General features: G+C 47.6%; 1 protein-coding gene across 2 annotated transcripts in view; it reads right to left on the bottom strand.

The window, feature by feature from the left end:
- Nucleotides 1–19074, bottom strand: part of MAP4 (microtubule associated protein 4) — an 87691-nt gene that overhangs the window by 41836 nt on the left and 26781 nt on the right. Inside the window, exons 3-4 of one of the 2 annotated variants that reach the window (XM_045578769.1) lie at nucleotides 15430–15666; nucleotides 8546–8614 (exon numbers count right to left, since the gene is read on the bottom strand). In XM_045578769.1, the coding sequence (XP_045434725.1) occupies nucleotides 8546–8614; nucleotides 15430–15666 (306 nt within the window). Of the gene's footprint in view, nucleotides 1–8545; nucleotides 8615–15429; nucleotides 15671–19074 lie in introns of both variants that reach the window. The other variant, XM_045578770.1, reaches the window with a different exon arrangement.

Raw genomic sequence — 19074 nt, 5'->3', positions numbered from 1 at the left:
GTAATGCGTGTCATGGCGACTGGTCATTCTGCCATTAGGGTCAATTTGCATATTACCCTTTTATAATATAGGAGGAGGATGCCAACTTGTAAATGCCAATTTGTAGTTGTAAATGCTGCTCAGACATTCTAACATTACAGATTTATTTTCTGTTAATATTTCACTTTTTGGGCCTTACATTTATTCTGCTGCTAAAGTGAATGCTTTGTATCTTATGAAGACAGTTTGAAACACCTACAATATCTTCTGTTTCAGGACATTCTGACAAAGCAGTTTTAGTTTTATTGCAGGTCTGACTTGAGGGGTCGATATCCCATCATACCCAGAACAGTTATCATAACAAGCACCTGCTCTGATCACAATGGAAACCACCAGTAACCCTGCCATTTGCAGAGCACTCAGCGCACTGCACAGCTAGCCCCAAACAGGGCAAATCACAGCAATTTGCCCCCAGGGTAGCACAGAAGTTTATTCCACAAGTAATTTGTGATTACCTGTTGGTAAGCCTTCATTGTAATGGAAACAGCACCAATATACAATTGAGATTAACCCAGATTTAAACAGGCCTCAGAAATTAAAATAATGCTCTGTCCCACCAGCCCAGCCCAAAATAGGATTCTTGCCTCCCAGCTCCACCACATTAATCAGCTCACTTTCAGCAAAATAAATATACTAATAAGATCCAGGAATTGTCCCCATCTTTAAGAAAATCAGTGATTGTGAATAATTGTACTTTAAACATAATAGATTATTACACTTAATAAAAGGAAACAGAATATTGAGCTGTATTAATAAAAAGAAATGTCTAGCAACTAAAAAACTATCATCCAAATTACCTCAGGCATAGAATCTTTTCAATGTCTTAATTCAGTCAACAGATTGCACTTGCAAATCTATCTATTGTTATAAAGAAACACTAACGCAGAATGACTAGGGAAGTGGGCATTCCACAGAATTCTTCCCAGGTCCAGTATACTATATTATCAAATAACTAGAGGCCTCGTGCACAAAATTCATGCACTTGTGAGGGGGAGGGTGGTCCCCTCAGCCCAGATTGTGAGAGGGACCCCACCAATGCGTGATTGTGGCTGGAGATTGACAATGGAGGGCTCCAGGGCATGTCCGGCCCATCTTGCTCATTCCTGATCAGCCGAATCCCAACAAGAAGCTAACCTACCAGTTGGAGCGTCTGCCCTCTGGCGGTCAGTGCACGTCATAGTGAGCAGTTGAGCAGCCTAGGCATATCATTAACATATTACGCTTTGATTGGTTGAACAGACGATTGGACACTTAGCATATTAGGCTTTTATTATGTAGGATTAGTGGCTTGGTGCACAAATCTGTGCATATGGAAAGGAAATGAATTGGACGTAGCTAAACTTTCTCCAGCCAATGAAGTACCCCAACTTCTCTTTCAGGTAAGTGTCAGAAACACAGCAGTAAATATCAACACAAAGCAGATTATTATTGTAGATCACGCAGGGAGAACAAAGAGTAAAGTATTTAACTGCAGCAGTGTTTGACTATATTCTGTGCAGTGATAAAAACTGAAGTCACTTTCAAGGTCCACCATTTCTTCTTTTCAGTCGAGTCAAGTTTCTAAGCTTTCTAAATCTCTGTTTTCCGGCTAATGAAAACAGGATTCCACCGAATCTCCTATCTACCTACTCCAGGACTTCTGTGAGGATCAAATGAGATGAGGCACAGGAAAACACTTCACAGACATTTGATTAAAGTGTAAAATGTTTGCACCTGGCTGTAAAACAAGTCATGTTCCCAGACTGGAAAAACTCCAAGGAGGCTAGTCACTAGGGAGAGGAAGCTGGGCATTGCTACATGACGTCATTACCCAGTGCCCAAAGCCACCGTTTCCGGGCTGGGCTGGGCTGGGCTGGACTGGGCTGTGGGCCGAATTTTGCACCATGTGGACTCACTAGTGTTGGCTGCAATTTGATGGGGTGTAGCTCTGGGGTGGTGGCAGGGCCTGTGCCCCACTTGGGGGAAGCTAAGTATTAATTTGTGGGCACCAGGTCTGTGGTGCCATTTCTCTGCAAATGGCCAGTGTGCATCACAGCAGCTCCTGCATTGAGTGTCTGCCCCCTGGTGGTCAGTGCATGTCATAGGTCAGACGGTCAAACACTTAGCATATTAGCCTTTTATATATTATATAATAAAGAGGTAATATGCAAATTGACCCTCTGGCCCTCACAAGATGGCCATCCCCATGTTGTCACAAGATGGCTAGTAGGGGAAGGCAGTTGGGGGCGATCAGGCCGGCAGGGGAGCGGTTAGGGGGTGATCAAGCTGATAGGCAGAAGCAGGTTAGGGGCAATCAGGCAGACAGGCAGGCAGGCAAGTGGTTAGGAGCCATCAGTCCCCAATTGTGAGAGAGCTGTTAGATATCCCCCAAGGGGTCCCAGATTGGAGAGGGTGCAGGCTGGGCTGAGGAACACCTCCAACCCCCAGTGCATGAATTTTGTGCACTGGGTCTCTAGTATATAAATAATGTTACAAAATTAAAATGATATTGAATGTAAAAGTTAATTTAATAATTTAGGAAGACTGTGAACATGAATTTTAACTGGACTACACCAAAGATAGATATTAGAAAATATCTAACAATAGCCTGGCAAGTATAGCTCAGTGGTTGAGTGTGTCATGGTTTGATGCCCAGGTTGCAGGCCTGATCCCCAGTGGGGGGCGTGCTGGAGGCAGCCAATCAATGATTCTCTCTCATCATTGATGCTTCTATCTCTCCCTCTCCCTTCCTCTCTGAAATCAATAAAAATATATTTTTTAAAGAAGAAATACCTAACCATAATGGATAAGCCATGAAACTGTCTTTTTTTTAATAACTGCACATTGCTATTCTGCCTACTGTCTTTCTCACCAGATGCTATAAAATATCAAGCAGTCATTTGGACTTAACTCGTGCAGATTTTGGAAAGAAGAGCTACTCTGAGAATCAAAAACGGCAATGTAAGTGACAGTAGGGAGTGTGATTGGTAGGAGTGTGATTAGTAGCTTTGTTAGACTGAGAACTCATGCCTCAAGCATCTTTATTTACCAAACTCACATCTTAGTCGCATTACACTTCAATATTTAGACCCCAACCAAATTCCAGTCTGTAAGATGTTAATGTAAGATGTTTATTAGTGAAATTTAATTAGCACAATGATTACATTAAAATGTTCCAATGTACAAACTGCTGAAGTCTAGAATCACAAAAAGTATAAACTTAGGTATAAAAATCTTTAAAAACAAAGGTCTACATCTTCAACATTAGGCGAGAAAAGAGAAGAGAAGAGAAGAGGATTTGATTACATATAAGAAATAGCACATTCCAACAGAGCAATCCCACCAGCCTGGTCATCTCACCAGGGCAATATTGGGCCACTCAGGTATAACCACCATGGCAACACAGCATTTCATTACAGGACTGGCTACTTCATATAAAGCTGGATGTAAAACATAAAATACATTTCTTTCAAAATGAAGCATCCAACTGCAACCAAGTGAGCTAATAATATATAAATTTTAGCAGGCTGTTAGTAGAAATTTTCTATTTCATAAATTTAAAAAAATTATTAGATAAAAATAAATTTCAAACAAAACAAACATGTAACAAGATGGAAATAAAAGCGGCTAAATCAACATTAACATGGCGTGGGTGTGCCTCTGACCGCGGCCCAACAGGGTTCCCCTAGCTCGCCCCCCCCCCCTCCTTCACAGGAACTACAGAGCCTGGTGAGAAGCGATGGAAGATGCCACACTTCTAAAAGTTAGCACTGCCAGTTGTAAAAGGTCCTAACCAAACCCCACCAGGAAACAAATGGCCACACATCAAGAGCTGTGGTTTAGTTCATGGAGTGGCTCCTACGGTAACAGGTTCCATATGTGACCAACTGCTTAGAAGTTACATACACTCTCCCCAGAACCCACAGAAGTCACTCCGGCAGAGCAGCCCCCAGGTGACCAGACCTGCGCCCAGAAGAGGGAGTGCTTCCTGAGCTCCAGGCGTCAGTGCAGAAACCTGGGAAACTTCCGTAACCTTCTGATTTACCACCCACAGGCAGCTCTGTGTAAGATCTAACTACGGGCATCTCAGACTTCCTCACAACACAGTAATAATTACTTAACTGAAATCATCAGGAGCTTAGTGATCATAAAAACATAGTCTCTAAGAGAATAAAAAAAATTTAAAAAGTGCCCTAGCCAGGTTTCTCAGTGGTTAGACCATCTGCCCACAGATCAAAGGGTCGCGGGTTCAATTCCTGGTCAAGGGCACATACTTCGCCAGCCCCAGTTAAGGGTACGCATGGGAGGCAACCAATTGAAGTATTATCTCACATCAACGTTTCTCTCCATCTCTCTCCCTCCTCCCTCCCTCTTACTCTCTCTAGAAAACAATGAAAAAAATATCATCGGGTAAGAACTAACAAACAAAAAAAACAATTTTAAAAGTATTTCGCATTTCAGATTTTGAACCAGAATTCCTCTAAGATTTCAAAACGTGGACCATGTTTCATATTCTATTTCTAAAGATCCAATCACAGCTTATCATTTGAAAGGTTCCATATGCTTCCAGAATTTTTAGCTGTTAGTCTGGAAAAATGAGAAACGGGAATAGAAAGTCCCATTAGACAATCCTCGGGATGTGAGAAAACAGATCTAACGCTCGTGGGGAAGGACTGACGTGCAGGCTTCGCCTGACCCCACGCCCTGGGACGCGGCACAAAGGCTCCGTCCGAGGGCAAAGGTCCTCACCCTGAACAGAGCCCAAGTCCACTCAGACAACCAGCTCATGAGGAGCCTGACAAACTGCTGTCCTCCACGTGCTCCCAGTTAGCTCCATCTGGTGGTGTCACAAGGACAGTTATTTCCTATCTGCATCAACAGCCCAGTGTGCCAACAATCCCGGACTCCATTCTTCAACTTCCTATACTTCATGATCGTGCAAAGAAAGTAATTTTGCTGATAAAATTCCACACACAATAAGGTTATTAAATTTTCAGGAGAATCTAAACCTACAGAAATAGATAATTTCATAACAGAAACAATTTTGGCCCAACTTGCAACAAACAAAGGCCGATTTAATTTGAGGAAATACTTTTCAAAGTTTCATCAGAGCTGCTCTGTCAGAAAACCGTAAACAGCATCCTCACTCAGCTCTTAGCGAGGGAGGGAAGCACGGTGCCTAAGAGAATCCCTCCCTAGAAGCCAGCCAAGGAAGGAGAGAGAGGGGAGGGGGCCCTGCCGGCCGCCTCTGCGCTGCCACGTCCTGACTCGGGTGGGAGACCTGAAAACCCAATGGAAAATGCCAACTAAAAATGTTTAAAGAAAAGAAAAACGTGAGAGCAAATTAAATGATAAAATGAACTTAAAAAGAGAACAAGAAATGAGAACACGAGGTGACCCGTATAAAGGGACCACGATTAAAGACTCCGTCTTGGCGTGGTGGTCACGGGGGACAAGAGGAGGCAGGTGCTGCTCAGCATCAGCAGAAAGAGGCCCCGGAGAACCCCCCTCGCTTCTTCTCTAGGTCCGGGGAGGGAAAGCAAAGCTCTGCAAGGCTCAGGCGTTAGGAGCGACGGTGCTTAGGGAGGCCACTGTTGGTGCTGCCGCGGCCCCAGTGCGGACACACTCTAGGCTTCTAGGAGAACAGAAAGGGAGGGAGGAGGAGGAGGGGCAGAAAAGCACAGGTCATTAGTCAACGGCAAGTTCAACACAGAAGAGGCTCATAATCCCATCCTACGCTACCAGGGGCCGAACTGCTCGCAGGGCTGGAGAGAACCTTCTGAAGGAAGCAGAAATGGGAGTTTTCAAAATGGCACCCGTTAGCGATGGCCAGATTAGAATGCAGTCACACATGCTCCAAGAACGTGCATCTTCGTTCCCTCCCTACTCATTCCCACCCCCAGCAACACCGTATGCTCAGTAAAGCGTCTGCTCTAACAGCCACGTGTCCAGTTCAGAAGGCAAACCCCTTCCAGTGTGCGAGCTGAACTCCCCAAGGGAAGGAGGGCCTGCTCTCAGCACCTCCCTGGCGAGGGCTCAGCCAGCAGCTTCTGTGCTGCGACCAGGACTCCAAGCCTTGGGACAGGGAGGCCTAGTCTGTGTGTCCCCGTTCCTGTTTGCTGCCCCATGAGCCTGGGCAGTGGGAAGCAACTGCTGCTTAAACATGACCAGGCTGACATCCTGCTGGAGGAGCCCTCTCTGCTGACAGCCGCTCCCTTCCCGGTGGACATGGCAGCCCCGCTCTCACAAGCCCATCCAATCAATCCCCAGTCTCCTGGTGAAGGAAAGTGACGTTTACTCATGTTTAAAGTTCATGTTCAAGCCTCTTCTTTAATCACAAATGTTTCTGAAAACCAAATCATACTGATGGCTTTGTTTCCAAAGCCGGCACAGGGACTGTCAGAACCACAAAGAACGACCATCATCAAAGAATCACAGACATTTCATTTCACAAAACTGCGGTGGCCCTTCGGGCTGCTTCTTGCTTTTAACGTGAAGAGTTCTGAATTCATGAGTTCTAACAAGGATGCCAATGTCACTGATAAACTAACGGGCACACCAAGCAGAGCCTCATCATCAATAAATCTGAGGAACCAAGAGATGCTCGTCTCTGATGGCCACAGAACACGCCACCGCCCAGGGAAACGCGACTGCGGCCGGCCTCGGGAGGGGAGCACTGAGAGCCAACAGACTCCGGGAGGGGAGCACTGAGAGCCAACAGACTCCGGGAGGGGAGCACTGAGAGCGCCAGCCTCCGGGAGGGGAGCACTGAGAGCCAATAGCCTCCGGGAGGGGAGCACTGAGAGCCAACAGCCTCCGGGAGGGGAGCACTGAGAGTGCCAGCCTCCGGGAGGGGAGCACTGAGAGCCAATAGCCTCCGGGAGGGGAGCACTGAGAGCCAACAGACTCCGGGAGGGGAGCACTGAGAGTGCCAGCCTCCGGGAGGGGAGCACTGAGAGCGCCAGCCTCCGGGAGGGGAGCACTGAGAGCCAACAGCCTCCGGGAGGGGAGCACTGAGAGCCAACAGCCTCCGGGAGGGGAGCACTGAGAGCCAACAGACTCCGGGAGGGGAGCACTGAGAGCGCCAGCCTCCGGGAGGGGAGCACTGAGAGCGCCAGCCTCCGGGAGGGGAGCACTGAGAGCCAATAGCCTCCGGGAGGGGAGCACTGAGAGCGCCAGCCTCCGGGAGGGGAGCACTGAGAGCGCCAGCCTCCAGGAGGGGAGCACTGAGAGCACCAGCCTCCGGGAGGGGAGCACTGAGAGCACCAGCCTCCGGGAGGGGAGCACTGAGAGCAGAGCACCAGCCTCCGGGAGGGGAGCACTGAGAGCCAACAGCCTCCGGGAGGGGAGCACTCAGAGCCGCCAGCCTCCGGGAGGGGAGCACTGAGAGCCAGCCTCCGGGAGGGGAGCACTGAGAGCACCAGCCTCCGGGAGGGGAGCACTGAGAGCCAACAGCCTCCGGGAGGGGAGCACTGAGAGCCAACAGCCTCCGGGAGGGGAGCACTCAGAGCCGCCAGCCTCCGGGAGGGGAGCACTGAGAGCGCCAGCCTCCGGGAGGGGAGCACTGAGAGCCACCAGCCTCCGGGAGGGGAGCACTGAGAGCCAGCCTCCGGGAGGGGAGCACTGAGAGCACCAGCCTCCGGGAGGGGAGCACTGAGAGCCAACAGACTCCGGGAAGGGAGCACTGAGAGCCAACAGCCTCCGGGAGGGGAGCACTGAGAGCCAACAGCCTCCGGGAGGGGAGCACTGAGAGCGCCAGCCTCCGGGAGGGGAGCACTGAGAGCCGAGGGGCCGGAAGGGGGGCCCTCAAGGCTGAGGTCTGCGTCCAAGGGGAGGGCCGGGCCAGGCCCTGCTGTGTTTGCCACGTGGACCTGGGAACCCCATGTCCACCCCGTTGTGGAGGGCACACACGGGGACAGAGAAGACTGTCCGTCTGGCCGACAGTGCCAGCCTGATCACAGGGCAAGCGGAAAGCGCCTCCCCACAGCACCCCAGAGCTCGGCCAGGGCACCTCCCCGCGGCGTGGCTGATGGCACGGGCGGTGCGGTTCTGAGGGGCAGCCACAGGCACTCAGTGCCAGCTGACAGAAGAGCCAAGCCTAGTCACAGGCTCGGAGTAAAGTCAGAGACAGATTTCAGAATGAACAGTTAAGGGGAAAATAAAGAAAAAATCCGGGAAAAGAACTTGACGCTGCAGCTCCCAGTCCCCTGCGCAGAGCCTGGCGGCCTGAGTGCAGTGTGCGCAGGGAGACCTGCCTGCAGAGCTGGCGGGACCGGAGGCCTCACCTCCATAAGCATGTTGTGAAGGCCGATCAATGCTTGTTTGGTACAACTACAACCAATGTCCACCGAATAGCCAAGGACAGTCCTTCCGCCCTGCCCACTGGAGCCGTCACGCGGAGGACGCCCTGGTTCAAACACATCCCACGGGAACCACCACGCCCTGACCCAGAGCCATCCACATGCTTCCTGCGCCTCCTCCAGCAGCTGAGCCGGTGCACTGTGCCTGGGGTTCGGGGACCACTCACCTGCAGGGCCCTCCCCTCCTGGGCCGTGGTCACCGTTGGCCAGCATCGCTGCTTTAGGGGACGGAGTGCCTGCAATCAGCACAGAGAGAGAGCCGTGTGATGAACGGAGCATGGAAACAAATCGAACTCCATCTGGCTAGGAGAGTTGGTGTCAGCCATTAGCTTAAAGCAGATAATAACCAACCCAACATTTAAAGAGCCCATGAAGCCGAAACCAGTTTGGCTTAGCGGTTAGAGCGTCAGCCTGCGGACTGAAGGGTGCCAGGTTCGATTCCGGTCAAGGGCATGTACACTGGTTGCGGGCACATCCCCAGAAGGGAGTGTGCAGGAGGCAGCTGGTCGATGTTTCTTTCTCATTCATGTTTTTAGCTCTCTATCCTCCTCCTTTCTTCTCTGTAAAAAATCAATAAAATATGTTTTAAAAAATAAATAAATAAAGAGCCCATGAAGATCTAGAGCAGAACAGACTGTCATTCACTCCCACAGCCCCAACTCTCCTAAGCACCCCAGCGGGGGTGGCGCTTCTGTTCTGTAAACTGTCAGAGACTTCCTCCCTCCCTCCCGACTCCCACGCACACAAACCTAACGCATCTCCTGAGAGCGTCTCACCCCGCCTTGGGTGGCCTGTACTCTCCTCCCTGTTCTCTCCTGAGAGCCGCTCCCACCTTCCAATTCTTTGTTTGCCCCTTGCTTTTGGCACTTGATTATCGTCCCTAATGAACTGTAAACTCCTGAAGGCCTCTAGTTTGGGGTTCCTTTTTTTCCTCTGTGGCGATAGGGTTCTCAATAAGCATTTGCTTAAAGAATGAATGACCCCTAGCCGGTTTGGTTCAGTGGATAGAGCACTGGCCTGTGGACTGAACGGTTCCCAGGTTCGAGTCCAGTCAAGGGCACATGCCCGGGTTGCGGGCTTGATCCCCAGTAGGAGGCATGCAGGAGGCAGCCAGTCAATGATTCTTACTCACCATTGATGTTTCTATCTCTTCCTCTCCCTTCCTTTCTGAAATCAAATTTTTTTTTTTTTTAAGTAAAAGAATGAATGAATGCCGGGACCGGTTTAGCTCAATGGACAGAGCGTCGGCTTGGGGACTGAAGGGACCCGGGTTCGATTCCGGTCAAGGGCGTGTACCTTGGTTGCGGGCATATCCCCAGTAGGGGGTGTGCAAGAGGCAGCTGATCGATGACTCTCTCTCATCGATGTTTCTAACTCTCTATCTCTCTCCCTTCCTCTCTGTACAAAATCAATAAAATATATTAAAAAAAAAAAAAAAAAAGAATGAATGAATGAATTGGAGTAAGTCTGATTGCCAGCAGTATATGGGTGGCAGAATAGGAGATAAGAGAGAGAATGCAAGTCAAGAAACACCTGTTAAATTAAAATTTCTAAAAATGAAACAAAGTATTAGAGATTATCCTTTTAAAATACTTTAATTTTCGATTTTCTTCACAAACAGTTAAATCTGTTTTTATAATCAGGGAAACAAAGCTATTGACACGATTTCAAACAAGACCAACACCCAGAGACCACGAGTCCTATGCTGTTTCTCTGTTTTCAGAAGAAACCACATGGGGAGGCAGGAAGATGCCGAGCTCCCGAGCACGCCGGCAGGAAGAAGCGCACATTTCCAGTCAGAAACACGGGCTCCCGGCCGGGGAATCCGTGCCCACGCAGAGCAGAGCATTCAGGTGAAGGGAGGTGGGGGACACACAAGACAGCGGGGGAGGATGGCAGTTTACGGGCAGGTAGTTTATATCTTTGGTATCTCTACCTGTGCAACTCAGAATTCCTCAGCGGCAGAAAGAGCCTGACCAATTAACCTGTTTTAAGGAAATATCTGCTTTTCTTTTCTTTTTCATTGATTTTTAGAGACAGAGAGAAAGATGGAGGGACAGAAAACCATCACCATCAATGAGAAACATGACTGGATGCCTCCTGCAGGCGCTCAGGGACTGAACCCGAGACCTGGGTATGTGTCCTGACTGGGAATTGAACCTGCCACCTTTTGGAGTATGAGATGACACGCCAACCAACTGAGCCACACCGGCCAGGGCTCTGCTTTTCTTTTAGACTAGAGTACCATAATTATGAAAGATAACTCTTGGTACTATTTCTTTTTCTTTTCCCAAAAAAAATAATTAAGAGATACATTTTCAAATACAAAATTTAAAGACATTATTTTTACAAAAATATCACACTGCCCAGCTGGTGTGGCTCATCAGTTGAGCATCAACCAAGGAACCAAGAGGTCATGGGTTCGATTTCCCGGTCAGGCCACATGCCAGGGAGGCACTCTGTCCCGTCGGGGGCATGCAGGAGGCAGCTGAACGATGATGATTCTTTCTCATCTCATTTATGTTTCTCTCTCTATCCTTCTTCCTTCCTCTCTCTCTTTTAAAGTCAACGAAAACATAACTTTAAAGAAAACATCATGCCGATTCCTTTATGAAATTCCTTCTTCTCAGGCTCTCAGGCGCACCCCCTGGGAGTCATCCTGGAGTCGTGGTGGGCAGTAAACGGGCGCTGTGCCCTAGGGGAAGTGCTGGCGGCATGGCATCAGGGCAGGCCAAAGGGAGTGGTGCAAGAGCATGAGGAGAGGGTTGTGAGAGAGCTTTCTCGGAGAAGACCAGCGAGGTGAGGAGATGAACAGGGGGTGAGCAGCTTGTGTTCAGTGAGGGAAAGATCATGTATGTTTAATGCTGGTGAAGGAGCAGTTGAAAGGCGCTGATGAGGCAGAAGGCAGAGAGGTCATCGCTGTACGCGGTGCTCTTGGGTTAGGGCACAAGCAGTTCACCCGTAACGAGAGCCCAGAGTGAAAGGCGAAGGTGAGGGTGGGCGAGGAGAGGGAGGGGCGGGTGTGGACGTTCTCTGATGGCTGAGACTACCATTCTCTTTCCTCAAGTCAACTGGAACGAGGAGCGGGAGCAAGTCCTGGAGGCCTGAACGGAGGAGGTGGCGAGGAGCAGTTTCTGGAAAAGTGGGAAACTAAAAATGCCTGTGAATTCACAGCAGAATCCTCAAGTTCATGCTCTCTGTGTAAATAAGATTCCTACATTTCCTGGATGTAGTATTTGTATGTCTAATAATAAGTGGATCTTTAGTTTTGAAAAACAGTATCTATGAGACATTAAACCAAGCAGAGAGTATGCATGAAGCTAGTATGGTTTCACAGAAAGAATGAAAGTTTAAAGTCAGGAAATCTGGACGCAGATTCTGTCACTATTGACTAAATGATCAATTGCAAATCCTTCGTGCTTTCTAAGCCTTAACAGCCTCAATTGGAAAATGGGACAATATCTACCTCCCATGGTTATCATGAGGACTAAGTGCAAAGATATTGGAGGCAGTACTGTGTCAACTGTTAAGTAAACGTAATCAGCTATTGTTATTCTCACTAGAGGCCTGTGCACAAAATTCGTGCAAGGGGCAGGGGGAGGGTGGAGTCCCTCAGCTTGGCCTGCACCGTCTCCAATCTGGGACCCCTCGGGGGATGTCCAACTGCCTCTCGAAATACGGGACCTGTGGCTCCTAACCTCACTCGCCTGCCTGATTGCCCCCAACCACTTCTGCCTGCCTGCCTGATTGCCCCTAACTGCTCCCCTACTGGCCTGATAGCCCCTAACTGCTCCTCTGCTGGCCTGATCACCTCTAACAGCCTCAGCCTCAGCCTCAGCCTGCACCTGGGACCCAGGATTCCCCCCTCTGACTGGTCGCAGGCACCCAGCACCTTGGCCGGCTTCACCCAGGCCAGCCACAGGGGACCATGGGGCGGGCGGTTTGTTCCTCTCCCCGGCCACAGCCTGGCTGGTCCCTATTCCTCTCTCCCCAGTGTCGAGTGTCTGAGCCTTTATGGCATGATGGCCTAATGACCATTTCCATATTATCTTTTTTTTTTTTTTAATATATTTTATTGATTTTTTACTGAGAGGAAGAGAGAGGAATAGAGAGTTAGAAACATCGATGAGAGAGCATCATCGATCAGCTGCCTCTTGCACACCCCCCACCGGGGATGTGCCCGCAACCATGGTACATGCCCTTGACCGGAATCGAACCCGGGACCTTTCAGTCCCCAGACCGACGCTCTACCACTGAGCCAAACCGGTTTCGGCTGCATATTATCTCTTTAGCATATAGATTGTTAATAACTGCAGATTGATTGATTATAGATTGGCTAAACTATAGACCAACTTTACATAACTACAGATTCTATCACTAAATTATAAAGTAACCTTTGAAAACCCTGAAATTTACTTTTGCCTTATAAAAAAATCTAACTTAAATGACATTACTAGACTAGGCCATAATTGTGAGACTACTAATATAAAAGCAACTTATCAGAATAAAATGAAATAGCAGCAAAACAGAGGTTACAAGAAAAACTCTAAGCGCAGGAGAGAAGAACAGAAACAACCCTGCCACATAAAGCACGAGATCTCGGGGAAGAAAAAGGCTGCATGCTGCCCTGCAGGAGAGACGTGCTGGGCTCATCACTGCGATGCTGTGCGTTGCTGGCAAGTCCTGATTCCAAAGATGCTATGCTGCCTTTTCCACGGATTTCCCCAGACTCCCACTTCATGAAATGAAAACTCGCACAGCAAAACACACACAGCACTGACAGCACAGGTTGTTTTTTAACTTATCACATGCCCTGAGAGAGAAGAATACTCGTTTCCTTGGTTTTCTAAATCTCTCCTTCCACGAGAGCTCTGAGTGCCACACCGGCGGGCCAGTTTGGCGGAGAAGCAGCTCTGGCTGAGAGGTCCCGCGTCCTGTGGGAAGAGCCCGGTGGCTTGGGCATGGTCCCAATGCCAGGGCACCTTCTTGTGCAGTGAGGCCTGTGCCTATCTCGCCCTCTGGTGGCCACCTGAAGTGGGCTGTGACGCCGCAACAGGAGGCTGAACAAGAAGAACCCCACACCCAGGTCACCCTTTCTGCAGCTGAAGCGAACCGTTCTCCGGGCAGTCCTCTCCGTGTAGGATAGGGGTGTCGAACTCAATCAGAGAAGGGGCCAAAATCTAAAATCCAGCCTAAATCGCGGGCCGAATGGTTTACTGAACAGTCATAAACTGTCATTGTGATGGAAACGCAGCGGAGTGCAGTGATGACAGCGCGGTGCGGGCCACATTGCAAGGCCTGGCGGGACGGATTTGGCCCGCGGGCCTTGTGTTTGACACATGTGGTGTAGGACATGCATCCCAGTCACCAATAACAATTTGTCAAAACACAGATCGCTGGGCCCCACCCCCGGAGCTTCTCCTCCCCTGTGGGCCCAAGAACTGCAACTTGAACAAGCTCCCAAATAATACTGATCCTGCTGGTCCAGAGGCCATACTTTGAGAAGCACTATCTTAGATTAAAACAACAGATGGAGCCGAAACCGGTTTGGCTCAGTGGATAAGAGCATCGGCCTGCGGAATGAAGGGTCCCAGGTTCGACTTCGCTCAAGGGCATGTACCTTGGTTGTGGGCACATCCCCAGTAGGGGGTGTGCAGGAGGCAGCTGATTGATGTTTCTCTCTCATTGATGTTTTAATTCTCTGTCTCTCTCTCTTCCTCTCTGTGAAAAATCAATAAAATATATTTTTTTTAAAAACAGATGAAAGAAGTAGAAAGCAACTAGAAAAATGATAGATTTAAATCTAATAATCATATTAAATATAAATAGTTTGAACATATCAATTAGAAGACAAGGCTCTTTAGACCAAATAGCAAGACATGTCTATATTCTGTCTATAAGAAACTCACTTTCACTAAATATAAAAGAGGAAATATGTTGAAAGTAAAAAGATGAAGACAGCTATATTCTGCAAACACTAGTCAAAAGGAAGCTATGGTGGCTATATTAATATAAGACAAAAATTAGACTTCAGAACAATGTTATCAGGAATAAAGAGAGAGCATAAGAGGGTCAATCTACCCAGAAGACATATTCCACGTGTACATGCACATGACAGCAGATCTGAAAATTCATCAAACCAAACTGACAGGAGTAAAAGGAGAAACAAATCCACAAAATTACATGAAGGATAGACTCAATTGTAAACATCAATTCTAAACAAACTATCCCAGAAAATTTTCCAAATCATCTTATGATGCCAACATGACTTCAATTCTAAAACTGGACACAAGCCTCACAAGAAAACAACAAACTCATATCCTACATGAACACAGATGCAAAAAACTCTCAAATATTAGCAAATGTGACCCAAGACCATATATCGATAAAAGCAGCAAATCTCTTTTAAAGACTTTAATCACGTTTTAACCCAGATCTGGTATTGCTCCCAGAGTCAAGTGGCATCTGATTCCATTCTAAATTAAGTCCTCGTGTATACACAAAATTTTATGTCTATAACTTCTCAAAGAAAAAGCACAGCAGCCAGTTTAGTGTAGGAAATTCAGAGACAGATTATACAGAAGTTGACAGCTGCAGAAGAAACCTAGGGTTAAAAGCCATCTATAGGCCCAGCTGGCGTGGCTCAGTGGCTGAGCGTTCACCTACAAACCACAAGATCACGGTTCGATTCCCTGTCAGGGCAAAGGCCCATGTTGAGGGCTCCATCCCCAATGTGGGGCCTGCAAAAAGCAGTCGATCAATGCCTCTCTCTCATAGTTGATGTTTCTATTTCTATGTCCCTCTCCCTTCCTCTATGAAATGAATAAAACGTATATTTTTAAAAAGTGATCTACAATATAATGAACACATAGTCAATTAAAGCCTATGAACCTAGCTCCTTGGTTTTAAATAAAGAAGTTTTGCTCCAGGGCAGGTTCCTGGCCTACACTTAACAACTCAGCTCAGTGCCCTCAAGTTTCCAAGACTGTACCCAGAGCATAATGCCTCAGGTCTTTTCCGCACATACGGCCAGCGTGGCTGACTCGCTCACCTTCCACCTGGCCAGGATCTGGACGTGGTTTCTTCTTTGACTCCGAATTCCCCGTCTTCTCATCGACATCCAGGAGGGGAATGTAGTCTGTCTTCCCGACAGTCTCTCCCACGACGTCGTCGTAGGCCTCTGCCTCCAGCGTGGCGATGAAGTCCCGCTTAATCTCCCCCTCGATCTCTGGAGGCGGCTCTGTTAACGCATCTGCAAGACTGAGGTCAGCCATTCTGCACCACTGCGCTGCCTGTGAAGAGGGGAAAGGTTCAGTGATGAGCTCGGCAAAGGGGAAAACATTCCTAGAAACTGGTCGGTTCCTTAAACAGCAGCAGGAATATCCAAACTCTAGACCGAAAGGGACGCCTCGTGGACAGACTGGGAAACTGAAGCTCAGCCACCGCCAGCCCTTCCTCCTCACCTCCCTGGGAAACAAGCAGAGCAGGCGCCCTGCTGACCTCTTCATTGGTAAGAAGCATGAAGTGCATTCAAAAAATCGTTTATCCTAGGTTACAGCCATTGAAGATCAAATCAGGTCTTTTGATTTCCAGTCTTATAACCCTTCCAAATATTCCATATATCTTAATTTCCAAGTCGTATTCCAGAATAATTCTTTAAAAAGAATCAACAGAGAGGTCAGATTCCCATTTTAAAAAGGTCTACTGCCCTAGCCAGTTTGGCTCAGTGGATAGAGCATCATCAGCCTGTGGCCTGAAGGGTCCCAGGTTTGATTCCAGTCAGGGGCACATGAGCGGGTTGTGAGTTTGATCCCCAGTAGGGGGCATGCAGAAGGCAGCTGATCAGAGATTCTCTCTCATCATGGATGTTTTTCTATCTCTCTCTCCCTTTCCCTTCCTCTCTCCCCTCCCCATTCCTCTCTCTCTCCCGCTCCCGCTTTCTCTAAAAATCAATGGAAAATATATCCTCAGGTGAGGATTAAGAACAACAGAAGTAATTGCTTTTTTCTTTCCTACCTATGATAATTATTATTATCAGTTAGGCTATGAAAACTGTTATGAACCAAAAACAATAAAGAATGTCTAATTAGTTTCATAATCAAAAGAGAATTTGAAAGGACACCTAATACTATCTTTAATGCATACAATAAGAGCCAACTAGATTTGTCTGTGCCAGAAAAATATAATTATGTCACTTATTTCACACAATCAACTCAAACTTTTTCTAAGCTGGGACATGGGGAAGTACAGGAAATCCCGCGATGCACTGTAAACCTCTTGTATCTGAGTGCAGATCCTCACAGAGCAGCTTTACCCTCTGTAACCTGTCCCCTCACCACGCCCCACCACCGCACTTCCCAAACCACGTCCGGAGCTGGCACACGGGTCCTGGAATATGAACAACAGTTTAAATTCAGCCTAACAAGGTTCCTGTCACCAAATATAAAGAGAAGTATGATTTCCACATACATGCACATGCGCACGCGCACACACACACACACACACACACACACACACACACACATCTCCTTATGGAAACGGACCCTGTGAAAGCAATGCTCATGTGGTGTTGGAAGTGAAAGGACTGGCTCTTTAAAGCTCGTTTTTCAATGATCGGAGAGATCACCCAGGTGTGTAGTTCTTCTCTAAAACATACAATCAGTTCCTTTAAGTGCCATACAGATTTGTTAAACTGGTTCTGCAAGTATTCCAGAATGGATTTTAATAAATTCATGAACAAATTTATTCTCATACACTCTTTTGAGATCACTTAATATTCATTTATGCATTAAAATGTTTAGTCATGTAGTTTATGGACAAAAAGATGACATAACACAGTGTTATGTCAAATCTGGAGAGTCAGATCCAAAAATGAACCCTTGTGAATAATTATCTACTTTTCAAAGATCTCTCTCGCTACTTATACTATCTGTCTGTTATTCACACAGCCAATAGGGAAAGCTAACTGTAAAGGGGTGTGTTCAGCAGAGGCCAGAGAAGAAAGCTGGGTGCAGAGTCTGCTTCGTGGAGCACTAGTTCACGGACCCTCACTGGCTGTGAGTGCGCCCCCTTCCAGGGCCGAGCTCCCTGACCTGTCAGAGGAGAAGGTTTGTCCCGCGATTCCTGAGCTTGACTGGCCTAAATAAGCTACTTATAACTCCATTCCTTCACTTACGTTAGAAATAAACAAACGAACTTCATATAAATCTCCAATGTAAATGTAAACTTGCATTATTACATTAGTATTTTCGATATCAGGTACTCATATTACTGGGTTTAGGTTTACTACAGAGCTTTTTAGCAAAAGGAAGACTAAACCTCATCAGTGCACGGGCCCTGTTTGAGCAAATCTCACCAGAGGCTAAGAAACTCCGCCCAGCACTGGCTCACAGCGGAGCCCTGACCCCGCTGCCAGAGCAGCAGCCCGCCGTCCGTCACCGGCACCAGCCCGGCACCAGCCCGGCACCCACACACCCGATCTTCACCTGACGGCGTGTGAGTGAAGCTCCTGGTGTTCGGAGGCTCTGGAAACAGGTAAGACGAGGCAACAGACAAGGACAGGACACGATGAGATGGCACAGGAGACGACTTTGGCCTCCTGACTCCCTCTTACTATGAATAGCTCTGGATTCATCCGGAGCACATAGAATATAGGATGAGGTCACAAACACCTTCTCGGGGATGTGGTTTACTTTAGGTCACAAACTCTGAAATTAACTGCTGACCTGAGAACATTTTCTAGGTCTACAGAGATTAAATCGTGTCCATATCTGATTTAAATACATGGCTCACTCTTTCTGATGAAAAATTAGTCATCAAGTTTGCAAATGGCCTCCTCTACCTACCACCCCAAGATGCTGCCTAGGAGTTAATGTGGAAGAAGAAAACTCGTGAAAAGGAAGAATAAGCAGTCACTGTTCATACACTGTAATACTTTTATTTTACTGTTACATTAGCCAAACGTCTACCAAGATTCTTTCGCCTACCAAGATTCGTTCGTCTATCAAGATTCGTTTGAAAGTCAGCATTCTCTTTTAAAAAGTATAGAATCCTACTTCATAATTCAAAAAAAAGGGGGGAAAAAGGATAGCCTGGCAGGCGTGGCTCAGTGGTTGAGCATCAGCCTATAAACCAGGAGGTAGGGGTTCAATTCCTGGTCAGGGCGCATGCCCTGGTGGCAGCTTGATTCCCAGCGGGGTGTTCAGGAGGCAGCAGACCAAAGATTCTCTCATCATTGATGTTTCTCTCCCTCCCTCTTTAAAATCAATAAAAACATATTTAAAAAAATAAAATAAGTAAAAGGGAGGAAGGGTTAAATAAAAAGACAACATTTCTTATCTAGTAGCTTTCCTCCTAATTCCAGAGATAAATTCCACAGAAAGTGTCTGAGATTCTGGGTTAGTATGAAAAGGGAGAAAACTAATTTAGCAACATGAAATATTTCAGGGAACAAAGCTGATCTGGAAAAGATATCAAAGTTGGGAGGAGAGGGCAAGAAGTGCCCACAACCAAGGTACATGCCCTTGACCGGAATCGAACCCGGGATTCCGCAGGCCACAGACCGACGCTCTATCCACTGAGCCAAACTGACCAGGGCCAAAAGTATATTTTATTCTAAGTAAAAGCACATCTTCATGAGAGACCTTTAAGGGACTCAGCTACCATCTCCTGCAGCTCAGAGGCACATGTCCCCCAG

This window comes from Pipistrellus kuhlii, unplaced genomic scaffold (assembly GCF_014108245.1).
Source record: "Pipistrellus kuhlii isolate mPipKuh1 unplaced genomic scaffold, mPipKuh1.p scaffold_m20_p_103, whole genome shotgun sequence".
NCBI classification, from domain to species: domain Eukaryota; kingdom Metazoa; phylum Chordata; class Mammalia; order Chiroptera; family Vespertilionidae; genus Pipistrellus; species Pipistrellus kuhlii.
This window is presented reverse-complemented; position numbering and strand designations above follow the sequence as displayed.